Source organism: Pectinophora gossypiella, chromosome 6 (assembly GCF_024362695.1).
Source record: "Pectinophora gossypiella chromosome 6, ilPecGoss1.1, whole genome shotgun sequence".
NCBI classification, from domain to species: Eukaryota; Metazoa; Arthropoda; class Insecta; order Lepidoptera; family Gelechiidae; genus Pectinophora; species Pectinophora gossypiella.
The window spans coordinates 9,104,683-9,116,289 of record NC_065409.1 but is presented as its reverse complement, the minus strand read 5'-3'; the positions used below and the strand labels follow the sequence as shown (position 1 = coordinate 9,116,289).

The window sequence follows — 11,607 nt, the reverse complement described above, 5'->3', positions numbered from 1 at the left end:
AACGTTATAATAAAAACTGTATTTCTAGAAACTTTAGAATACAACAGGTTTTTAAGTTAATTAGACTATGATGACTGTCCATACTTTGTGGGTAGAAACATGTATGACGTCAGTTTACAGTGACTGCAGAATCTACAGTTTTGTACTTTGGCTTGCTGTGGGTGAAGGGTAGATACCGATACTTGATCATATGCTGAAAAAAAAAAGAAAAAAATAATGATAATTCATTATACAAATTACAAAAAAAACTTGACCACACCTACATACTTTTTATAATATAATAACACATAATATAATACAAACACAAAAACTATTATACTTAAAACTAACATTAAAAATAAACAATTACAATCAGTTAGGTAGTCTAACAGGCGGCCTTATTGCTAAGGAAGCAATCTCTTCCAGGCAACCTTTATGTATAGGATATGAATTTAATAAAAGCGTAGCTTGTATCTAAGTTTACGACTATATTCGCAATTGGGCTTCATCCATTGTAAGATGAACTGAGTATGTTTCACTTTAGACTAACATGATAGGTGGCAAGCTGTATTGCCGTTTATATTTGTCAAGCAACTGTGTTGGTGAAAATTGCATTTGAGACACATTAATAACTCATTGACAAGTCCAGTACTGGGGTTCGAACAGGCGCTCCCCATTTGAGAAACAAGCACACACGACCACAGTGACATATTAAATATGATAAATGAAGTATATTTAAATTTACACCCACATAAGTGCAAATGTACATATTCATACACATACATTAATATTATACATTATTATTCTTATCAGTACTTTTACTTATTTTTTAACTAGATGTCTCTCTCTCTTGTGAATAGTGTTATGAAACACTTGTGTTATCTTGTACCTACTCCATATTATCACATCCTGCAGTATGTGATTTGTAACATGAACATGTATGTTTCATCTTCACTTTAATTCACACTACAAAATGCTATATTCAGTGTAATGTTTTGGAAATATGGTCGCCATGGTAGCCCAGTTGGTAGAATGCTTGCCTCTCATTTTGAGGTCGCGGGTTCTAAACCAGCACAGGCCTAAACCAATGATTGTCGAATTTGTTTTCGAATTCTTGTTTGGATCATGAAATGATTATCACATGCTCAACGGTGAAGGAAAACATTGTGAGGAAACCCACATTCCCTTGGGCTGGTTTTCCCTTCACGGGTTGGAAGGTCAGACGGGCAGTCGCTTCTGTAAAAAACCAGACCTGCCAAATCTTCAGGTTAGGTAAGATGCTAGGGAAGTAATATGATCTCACCTTGATTTGTCTCTTCATGGTAATACAAAATAGTGTTATAAAATACATGACTAATATAGGCCAGAATACTGGGATGTTGAAAGCATCAATGAAGGTACAGCAGAATGCTATAAGAGTGCTCTTGGTGACAGAGAGCCAGAACTTGAACTCCGGTAATCTCCGGATAAAGGGCCGGAACTCTTCACTGGCCCGAGTAGGAAGAGCAGGGCCATTATCATCTTCACCTGTAATATCAAAACAAAATCAAGTGCATATACACTAAAGCATAAATACTCTGGCCTCCTCTCAATGAACCGGAGAGGGCATACAGCATACTCCACCTCACTGCTTTACTGTGGGTTGGTGAAGGTGTTTAGACTTGTTGCTTGGGACCAATGAATATGCTTTCCAAAAAAATAATTAAATATGAAACAGTAAGGCTTTTAATTACTAGTGGTTACATGGACCTCCACCAAAGTATGATAGAGTGTATGAAGAATGAATGAATACTAGAGTATGAAGAATGAATTAAACCATCCCTAGACTGTTGTTATTTATTTGTCACTAGTTCAATCAAAGTTAAATCAAAATGAACTAGTTGTATGACTAAAAGAACAGTTTAGAATGTACAAATATTTAAGAAAATTTGTGTATTACATGGTAGACAGTGAAGCAAAGGGCATAATTAATTTAAGAAATTTCTAATGCACAGAAACTATACACAATGGCCAAAGTCTTCAAATCAAAATCCCATTGTTTAACTATTGTGCCTCCAAAACTGGGCTGCAGTAGGATAATATATTAACTCCTAAGATTTTAATTTATGAAAACAATATTTAAGTGATACATACCATCAAAATCCATAGCAGGATCAATCTTGGGTGTCAGGAATGCAATAAATAAGTTTAAATGGTATATACCCAGGGCATATGTGACTATATACCAGCCCTGTAAAAAGAAAAAAGTATTATTTAACATTTATTATACAGGTGTAAACCGTTTATTTTAAAAGTTTTCAAAGTAAGAACATTACCTGTTTTGTGATTATTCGGAGCATGAATGCTAGCATCAGAACAGCAGAACCAACCCATCGTCCCTTCATGTGTGGTGTCCATCTATCTAGGGTGCCTTGGTAAATCTATAGATCATAATTATATTATAAATTATAGCAGTGTTATCTCTGGTATAGCTTAGTCATTACTAAATGCACATTCTTCTGGCTTGGTGCATCACAAAATTCACGCAACTTAAGTTCAAAGTTGTTTTAAGCGTTTTATGTTTAGTATTAACCTGTATCGACATAATTAGATTATGATATTACGGCAATTCTAAGGCTCAAGAGAACTAATCAGCTGAAAGAAAGTTAGCAAAAATAGACTCAAATTTCGTCAAGATATTTAACATATATTGAAATATTATAGTACGTTGTAGGTAAAACGTTAATAGAAGTATTGATAAGTACAAAAATTACCTGAGAAACACGATTCCAAGCTTGAGAAATAATGCCTTTTCTATTTGGTTCAGCCGATAAATCGTTTCCGTCCATCATAATGAATATATTTTTTATGCTCCGTTTGTGTTTAGTTTTAGAACATTACTGATTACTATAAATACACAATTAGAGGACACCGATGTTATTTACAAGATAGGGACAAACCAATTGAAATACAATTATTTTTACATTGATAACTAGTGGAATTCAGACATCCATGGGCTAACAAACGTCCATTGCCGCAAGTTTGTGCTCGTTGTTTTTAACCTCAATTTCCGACCAATGACGAATATTATGACTTAATTATACGTTTTTTCATTGGCTGAAGTTTCAAAAACCACCAATCAAGGAAAGGATGCTGGACAGTCAGATTTTGACATGACTGAAGTGACGTGTACGTGTAGGAAAGTCAGTACTGCCAACATTAAAAAACAAATGAATGAATGAAAACGTAAAGTGAACGTGATCGCTAATTCTGGTATGATGCTAACGTTATGTGTTTAGAGGGTGGGTTACCTTTCGAGTTGATTTTGGACTTATTTTCAATGTTGATCTCGGGAAATATAGCCCAGGGCTAATATTGAATTATGGCCACCTCAGCAAGTATGCTTGTCCAGCACATAGAAAAACACGGGAATAGAGTAGGTACTTTAGATCTATTACTGTAAAACATGATTTGCACAGAAGTCCTTGTTGCTCCAAGGTCCAGCTTTGTCGATTCGCCTAAAGTTCGTTTTTCCACTTTGTATATTTTTATATAAAATAAAATATTCAATTCTATCTGCATTTAAAACGTGAGTTACCATTATAAAACTTTAATTTCCATGATCCCAAAAGAACGAAGATGTGTCGGTTAACTAATGGTGATCCAAAGATAATCTATTGGAGTACTCGATGAGGAAGTCATTTTTGCAGCCGGCTCTCCAACTATTATGAACAAACAAGTAGCATCATAGCATGAAGTGTTTGAGGATGTTTGTTTACAGTTGATTAATACAGAAAATTAAATAACGATGCGTACTGTTTAGGAAATTTAATGAAAGTATTGTTCTAATTACATTTTATACAATTTTATTTTACATTTTATAAAGATAATTTCGCTTCTAAGTAATAGTCTAACGAGACTACGAAATAAATAACATAAAATTATTATGCTATAGGTAGACTCTATTGCTACTTCTATTATTGCAAGTTTTATTTACATTACATTGTAATGAATATACAATAAAACATATTTGTTTCTTAAAATATCATCGCTTTGAATATAAAGAAAATTTTGGTCCAGCTAAATCCTATTCTAAACACAACTCCTAGAGAACTAAGGAAGTATTGCTATGTAGGTATATCAGTTTGAAATTTACAGTGCGTGTACATTCTAAATAATGATACTTATGAAAAAATATGTTATAAATGTAGTATTTATCACCAAGCTGAACTAATTACACATAACTCTTGCTTATCACATAATAAGTGCTACTATCAATGCTAATTCCATCCCCGCAACGTCGACTTTTCACGTGTACGACCCGCGACCGACTATATTATACGTATTAATAAATGCTACCAAGTAAACGATGATTTTAAATCAACAATACTGAAATATTGAATAACAATATAGCATAACCAATCATGCAGTATTTGAGTTTACTATTTACTTAAAATTTACTTAATCATTTATATACATTAGTATAATATTTTCATAATATTTAAGGCGAAGTTTTTTCATTTAATAATTAGTCGTAACAGCCACAAACACAGTACCCCTCGCTCGAAACTTGCTAATAGACAGGACAGGGCATTGTGGAAACCTTAATAGGTCTCTGTAACCTGCTGCTTTGAGCAGAAAACTGGGGTCTGTTATCAACTAATCCACAATCTTGTTCCAAGCGTGATTCAACCAGTTATGAGCTGGCTCACAAATCTCTACCATAATTTGTCTCTTGCATTTTTGAGAACTTTTAAATAGTCCATGTAATGTTATGGTTTCATTATATAACAATAATACATAGAATAGCTTCATGATTTCATTCATTTTAGTGTTTTACGTAACACCTGCGCTAATATCCAATTTAGCTACTTATTACCACTTAAATATTGACAAATCTACTTCGAATCTGAATATTCTTCATTTTTTGTATTAAATGTTGCTTGTTCATTTATAATAAAAGTAAAACTTCTAGTTTTCAGTGACATTCTCCTCTATACAGTCTTTATACATTTGCGATTCCAAAATATGTACAAAATCAGTTTCTTTAAGATCATCTTATTCAATATAATTATTGCTTATAGGCTCAATTGGAACCACATTATTGGGAAGTAATTTTCCCTCTAAGATCAAATATAACAAATGCAATATTTCACAAAACTGTAACATGAAATAAATAGCAAAACCATTGAAATTACACTAAATATAATGAATTTATAGATCCATAGCGAACTCGCTAATAATAAGTGAATTATATCAAGTTTGATATGTACATTACATTTATTTTACTGCTGAAAAGTTCTGAATTTGGTTGCTGTTGTTTGAAGCCACCCAGGAACTGAATACATCTCTGAAAAGTGAAAAAAAGGGCTTTAGTATCTGGCATTCATCAAATTGTTGCTTTGCTAACTTCAACTTGGAAACGGAATGTTTAGGCACTAAATTGAAACTTGACTGCATTTTGAAATTCGGCTACGCAAAGGTATTGTAACAGTGAACAAGTTAATTTTTTCTCAAGTCATTGAGTCACAAATCTCCATGAAAAATACATATAAGAATTTGCATAATATGACTATGTGTCATTTCTCACCTGCAGTGACTAACTACACATTCGTTGGAGCAGTATTCATCCTCCCATTCACTGTTTGCAATGGCAGGATTCGTGCACCCCTGGCGAATGCACGATGGAGTGCTTCTATTTTCATTTTGCTGCAGAGATAAAGAGATATTTAGTCATTGTGACATGTAATATATAAAAAGTATGTCTAGTATCAGTTGGTATGGTATTTAAATTAAAAATTATCTATAATTTACATCTACAGCAAAAGTCCAGGTCAAGCAGAAGGCAGCACGCCTAGGACTAATAATCTAACTGCATGTGATATCAGGAATATTGTTTCTTATGATCATGACCAAATTCTTACATCTGGAGACTGCTGAGGCATCCCAGCACTTCCGTTGCTGTTAGGTGAATGCTGTTCACTTTTCAAAGCTTGGTTTTGCTGTGGCTGTTGTGGTGGTTGCTGTTGCTGAGGCAACTGTTGTTGTTGCTGGTTCTGTTGATGCTGCTGATGTTGTTGTTGCTGCTGCTGCTGATTTTGCTGATGTTGTTGGTGCTGCTGTTGAGGCTGGTGCTGCTGTTGAGGTTGATGTTGTTGCTGAGGCTGTTGCTGCTGCAAATGTTGTTGTTGCTGCTGCTGCTGTTGCTGCTGTGTCTGCTGCTGATGCTGTTGCTGGTACTGCTGAACTTGGTGTGCCTGCTGCATCTGTTGATGTGTCTGTTGAATCTGCTGCTGCTGTTGTTGTTGAATTTGCTGCTGACAAAAAGATTGTAAGTTATTAACATAAAACTTCTTTTCAAAACTGGCATTTTCAAGAGAAAATATCTTATTCCAATATGTTTATAAGTATGTGAAATAAACCAGGTAATTGGGTAGATGGCAAAGTGATGGTGCAGTGCTTAAACTTGTGTTTGAATAGAACTTAAACTTGTCTTCTTTAACATTCAATTACTTCTTTCATAAAATTTATTTTTCCATAAATTGCCAGTAAATAACAATTCAAAACACTATTTACTTGTTGGTGATACTGCATAGCATGTACAGAGCCCATAGGTGGAGACTGGGATTGTACTTGTCTGTAGCCAGGGGGTGACAGTCCGGAGTTGGGAGGGTAGTTGGGAGGCGACTGTGCAGCCTGGTAACTTCTCGGAGACTGTGCTAGGTTAGGCTGACATCCCTGAGGTGAAGCCGCTGGGTTCACTTGATATCCCTGTGGTGACTGTGCAGGCATACCCTGTGGGGAAAGAATATGTGTATTAGTACTGAGAAAAACCTTATGGCTTCTCCACCAGCTTGTTTCTCAAATGGGGAGCACCGCCTCAAACCCCAGTAACAGTAAGTGTAGTTTTCACCAAAACAGTTGCCTCAACCATTGTTTTGATTCTAAATATAGCCTTGAGTTTATATTACATTATATAAAAAAAAATACAATAACAAATAGTATGCAAATGAAACGCTAGTGTTAAAAGTACATAAACTTACTTGGTATGTCTGTGGATTGTGAGGCATAGCACCCTGGTAGCTCTGAGGTGATTGTTGAGGGTTAGGTGGGTATCCCTGTGTAGGTTGACCTGGATAGGAAGCTTGTGGTTGACCACCGGGATAGCCCTGAGGCGTGTAGCCCTGGGGCGCAGCATTCGGCATGTAGCCCTGAGGCGAGTGTCCATTCCCATACGGCTGTCCTTGATAATAATTGCCATAAGTTGGCTTGGCACTATTGGTATGATTATACATTGCTTGATTCTCTTGTTCCCCTCCCTAAAACAACACAACCAATAAATAAAAGCTTTCAATAAACCAGTTTCACTGTAAAACATTACTTTGTAATACAAACAGAACATTTAAACTAAAGAATTCACCGCAACTTGTCTATAAATAAACTTAACCGGAGCTTTTAGGTTATAAAACTTCGAAGCTTTTAAGCTCACCCGTGTGACTGAAGATCTTTTCCTCTACACGTTTTCTGCAGTTTACGTATTGAAACGAAAGTAAAATAACTGACAATTTCAATTAACTCAAAGAACCTAACAGAAAATGGCAATAAACAAGTTAGTTCGACACAAGCATGAACTTTCATTCAAATGTCAAATTGTCAATCAATAACGCATAACGCAACAAAGCTTCCTCCTTATTGGTCGGGAACTTTCGGTAGTGGTGCCCTCTGTTGAAAATCGACCAGAACAAAGATATCACAATTACACGACAGGTGGCGCTACGAAAATTCTTTAGTTACTGCATGGCATACAATGTAGAAAATAGTAAATAAAGAAAAGAAGTCTGATATGCGTTTCTATCAGTTACATTGGTCGTATCGTAAAACTTGTCCTATTTGTTTAGTAGATTGATAATAAATTCTTTTTTCATTTAAAAAAACTAGACCAACTTCAAAATAAAAAGTAATTTTTGAATACTACCTATGTTGGAATCTAAATTCTGAACTATTACTAATGGTAGCTATATTACTAAATGAGCTCTAACAGCTTCATGTTATCGAACACTGATATGGGCTTCCTTCATACAAAGACATCAAGATCTTAGTTAATATTCCATAATGTTTTTTTACCTCTTTAAAACTATTGAGCCGATTCTGTTGAAACTTGCATTATTTAGTAAGTTGGACGATTCTTTAATACAATAAAAAAATATATTGCAATACGATTTGGAGTTTCTGTGAAATGTGTGGACAAACTTACACTTACACCTGCGAAAATTGGCACGCGCGTTTAGAAGCTAATAGAATATACGATTATTGTACAATTCCAACAATTTTACATATGAGTCGAGTTGATAATTCATGATAAAGTTCCTTTTTAAGATGGGTAAAAAAAACAAATTTAATAAAGCTGAAATTTTTACCTTAGATACTAAACTGGCTCTGTAAGCTGCCAGTGCTTTCAAGTATTCTTTCTTGGCCACTTCTGTCTTTTGTTTGTACACCTGTGACAAGAAAGAAATAAAATTATTCAAATAATAGTGCAGAGAAGAGAATGCAGAGTTGTATACTTATCTTTTTTAATTGTCTTCCTTAAATTATGAAAAAGTATGTTCATGTTTAACTCACGCTTTTGTGTTCAGAATCTAATCCATCCCACATTGACGCAACAATTTTGGACACTTCGCCAAAACTAGCATTAGGATTCTGTCCTTTAATCGCTGCTTGTGTATCTCGGAAGAACAGTGCATACGCCGATACAGGTCTACAAAAATAGAATTATGTTATTATTGATATTTTTTAACAAATAGCTTAAATCCAGAAGGTTTATAAACTTATACATACTTTTGTGGTTCATTAGGATCTCTTTTCTTCTTCTTTTTCTGCACTTTAGGTTTTTTCTGCATTTGTCCACGATTCATACCATTGTCCATCGGTTCAGGGGAAGACCTCTTAACTGCCATATTTCCTACACCCATCTGAAAATAGCCATGTCGATAAGCCATCTCGATTTTAGGGCAATTATGAATATAGTTCATTGGCACTAAAAGAGCATGTGACAAGTATATATGATTATGAAGCGATAAAATTTGCCTATACCTGATGAAGCGTAGTTTGTTGCTGCCGGCTCGCTGAGCAATAATGGATAGGCAGAAGGCTTTCCGCATCACCAGGCAACTACCAACAAACAACCAATTCATTAGATTTTACTATGTTATATGATTCAATGAAACAATAATTTTATTCATATGGAAAGAGACATATGCCAATGAACTATATTTAATTTAACACATGTTCATGGAAGAAAAACCAAGGTGTCAATATTAATTAACTAAAACCTGTAATAAAACACACTAGGCAGTTTAATTAATGTTCTAAGGATTGGTAACTTGAAAATATGACATGGCATAGATTATAATAGGTTGATTGAATATTGTTGATTGAACAATTTCAGACTAAAATACATATTTAATAGTTTACCCTGCTTATCATCCCAAATTATAATTTAATCAATATGTTGTGGCTAATACGATTATGATGTGCTGTTAACATGAAGCGATAGAATATGATGTTTTAGTGATGTGTTGGCAATCTGACACATACTTTCACACAGATATTCCAATAAACAATTTTTGTATGGTCACAAGCATTAATATGTATACACTTTGGTACCATGTCACATTAACTTTTTTGACAAATTGAACTGTAAGTCTCACTAAATGTCAAATATGTTAGTGCAACAGAGTCCTAAAGTGGGTACATTATATTGCTCATGACTGTATGTTAAACAATAATGTAAATCAATTAAACAAATAACTCTGTCTTCCCAGTAGAAATTATAAGTAAAGTTCATTTAAAATTATCATAAATAGTGAATGTGTAGTGAATTCAAAGCTTAAAATTATGTGTCTTCAAGGTTACTACTGAACATTTTACAATGTGAATGGTATTCACACAATTTTGTTCCCACATTTTGCTTATTATTAGCTGTTTAGGTAGATAAATGGCAAGGCAGGACATGTATAATAATATTTAATAAGCTAAGCTGGAAACTATGTTAACTAGTAGGAAAGAAAACTAAATGTTTAGTAATTGCTACAATACAAGGTTATAAAATTATAATCTTAGAGGTAGGTATGACTAATTTATCTATGATACATTAAAACTAATTACTTCAAGTTAATGTATAATGTGATAATTATAGTATACCTGTGAGTGATGTGAAGGTACACTGTCATCAGAGTCATCACTTGTGGTCCCAGGGGGGGAAGCTCTCTGTGGTGATCCGTAGACGGGACCCGATGGTTGGGTTGGTGTGCTGGGAGTAGGTGGACCACTCATGACTTGCGCAGGTTGCATCATCAGCAGGCGTTGTTGGCCTCCAGGCTGTTGCTGGATCATGTAGTTCCCTGCGGGGGCTGCTGCCGTACTGGAAACAAATTATATACTCTTATTGAAAGTATAGAAGGCAAACAATAGTTTTTCAATATGTCTGACATCTGTTTGAAAATGTAGATTTTAAGACATTTGTATGTGAGTAAACTTGCAAAATATCTGGTATAATATTGTAGTAACATACCTATGAGAGGTGACAGGAGGATGAGGCTCTTGTAAGTAAAGAGGTTGTTGATAAGAGGGCGCTCCCCCCGGCGGTGCCAGACCGTCTTGTGCCGGGTTCATCATACCCACCTACAACAAAAACATTTCCTTTAAATTCACATTCTTTATTCAAATAACATTCAAAATTCATTGAATTTCCCAATTACATACGTGTACAAAGTAGCCATTGCTACCTAACAATGAGCATTGAGGATAATTGTCTCACTTTTTAACAAAACAGAAAAGAACACATATTTTTGGTTATTTTTTAATATAACTATTTCCTAACTTAATAATAGTATTTAATAAAAAATTAATTAATTAACATATAAACAAATGATTAAAAATAGAACGAAATGATCTTTTCTGAGAAGAGAAACAACAGAAGTGAAAGAAAAAATAAAGAAAAAAAAGTAATTACACACATTCTTGACGTTTATGTGACATATGGCATGATATGACATTTAGCGTAACGTTTATGAAGAATTTATTGAAACCTCAATTGAAACATACATTCAGCCACTTGTAACGTGTATGTACAGGTAAGTAGTCATACTAAAAATAGCATCCATATAATGTTATCCGTCTAACAAGGTTATGGATAACGGGTCAACTTATTCATATTCAGGAACAGACGTGGACAAAATGTAACTGACTGCACATACGTAATACACCGTAGCGGGGTCGAGCGTATTTCGGTTTCGACTCGTGGTCTGGAGGGTTTGAAAAGGCCACATCAAAGCAATTCATCTAAAATAGCAATATTGCTATTTGACATTTGTTTGCATTGCGCACTTACTTTTATATGCGCAAATGTCAAATTGCAATATTGCTTTTTTAGATAAATTGCTTCGGTGTGGCCTATTTAACCCCCAGATCGAGCCACGTAATAATTTAGAAACATTTATATTATATCCAATCTACACACATAATCATGCCTGTACTTAATCAAATAATTTATGTAGGTAAGATTAATTGAACACAAACAAAACATTTATAAAACGTTTAGCAACAGTAGAGATGGGCGGCCTTATTGCTCTGGAGCAATTTCTTTCA

At 34.5% G+C, this 11,607-nt stretch overlaps 2 protein-coding genes across 7 annotated transcripts in view; both read right to left on the bottom strand.

Annotated features, from left to right (window-relative positions):
* LOC126367926 (protein RER1) lies at positions 1-3,014 on the bottom strand. The gene is made up of 5 exons (XM_050011731.1): positions 2,733-3,014; positions 2,295-2,399; positions 2,113-2,209; positions 1,283-1,506; positions 1-193 (listed from the first exon to the last, which is right to left on the bottom strand). Exons 1-5 carry the CDS (start codon positions 2,808-2,810, stop codon positions 110-112), a joined length of 588 nt encoding a protein of 195 aa, XP_049867688.1. The 5' UTR covers positions 2,811-3,014; the 3' UTR covers positions 1-109.
* Positions 3,015-4,024: 1,010 nt separating this feature from the next.
* LOC126367898 (TOX high mobility group box family member 3-like) overlaps positions 4,025-11,607 on the bottom strand; it is a 32,194-nt gene continuing 24,611 nt past the window's right edge. For 2 of the 6 annotated variants that reach the window (XM_050011685.1, XM_050011687.1), the window contains exons 4-14: positions 10,532-10,641; positions 10,162-10,381; positions 9,052-9,129; positions 8,797-8,930; positions 8,581-8,716; positions 8,376-8,456; positions 7,002-7,277; positions 6,535-6,753; positions 5,883-6,275; positions 5,549-5,667; positions 4,025-5,308 (exon numbers count right to left, since the gene is read on the bottom strand). In XM_050011685.1, the coding sequence (XP_049867642.1) occupies positions 5,239-5,308; positions 5,549-5,667; positions 5,883-6,275; positions 6,535-6,753; positions 7,002-7,277; positions 8,376-8,456; positions 8,581-8,716; positions 8,797-8,930; positions 9,052-9,129; positions 10,162-10,381; positions 10,532-10,641 (1,836 nt within the window). In that variant the 3' untranslated portion in view covers positions 4,025-5,238. Of the gene's footprint in view, positions 5,309-5,548; positions 5,668-5,882; positions 6,276-6,534; positions 6,754-7,001; positions 7,278-8,375; positions 8,457-8,580; positions 8,717-8,796; positions 8,931-9,051; positions 9,130-10,161; positions 10,382-10,531; positions 10,642-10,722; positions 10,929-11,607 lie in introns of those variants that run through there. The other 4 variants (XM_050011690.1, XM_050011686.1, XM_050011689.1 and 1 more) reach the window with 4 other exon arrangements.

Coding starts and splice junctions, on each gene's coding strand:
- LOC126367926 (XM_050011731.1), bottom strand. CDS start 2,810: ATGATGGACGGAAACGATTTATCGGCTGAACCAAATAGAAAAGGCATT. Junction 2,400..2,732: donor CTTGGAATCGTGTTTCTCAG/GTAATTTTTGTA, acceptor TATGATCTATAG/ATTTACCAAGGCACCCTAGA. Junction 2,210..2,294: donor TCCGAATAATCACAAAACAG/GTAATGTTCTTA, acceptor TTCTTTTTACAG/GGCTGGTATATAGTCACATA.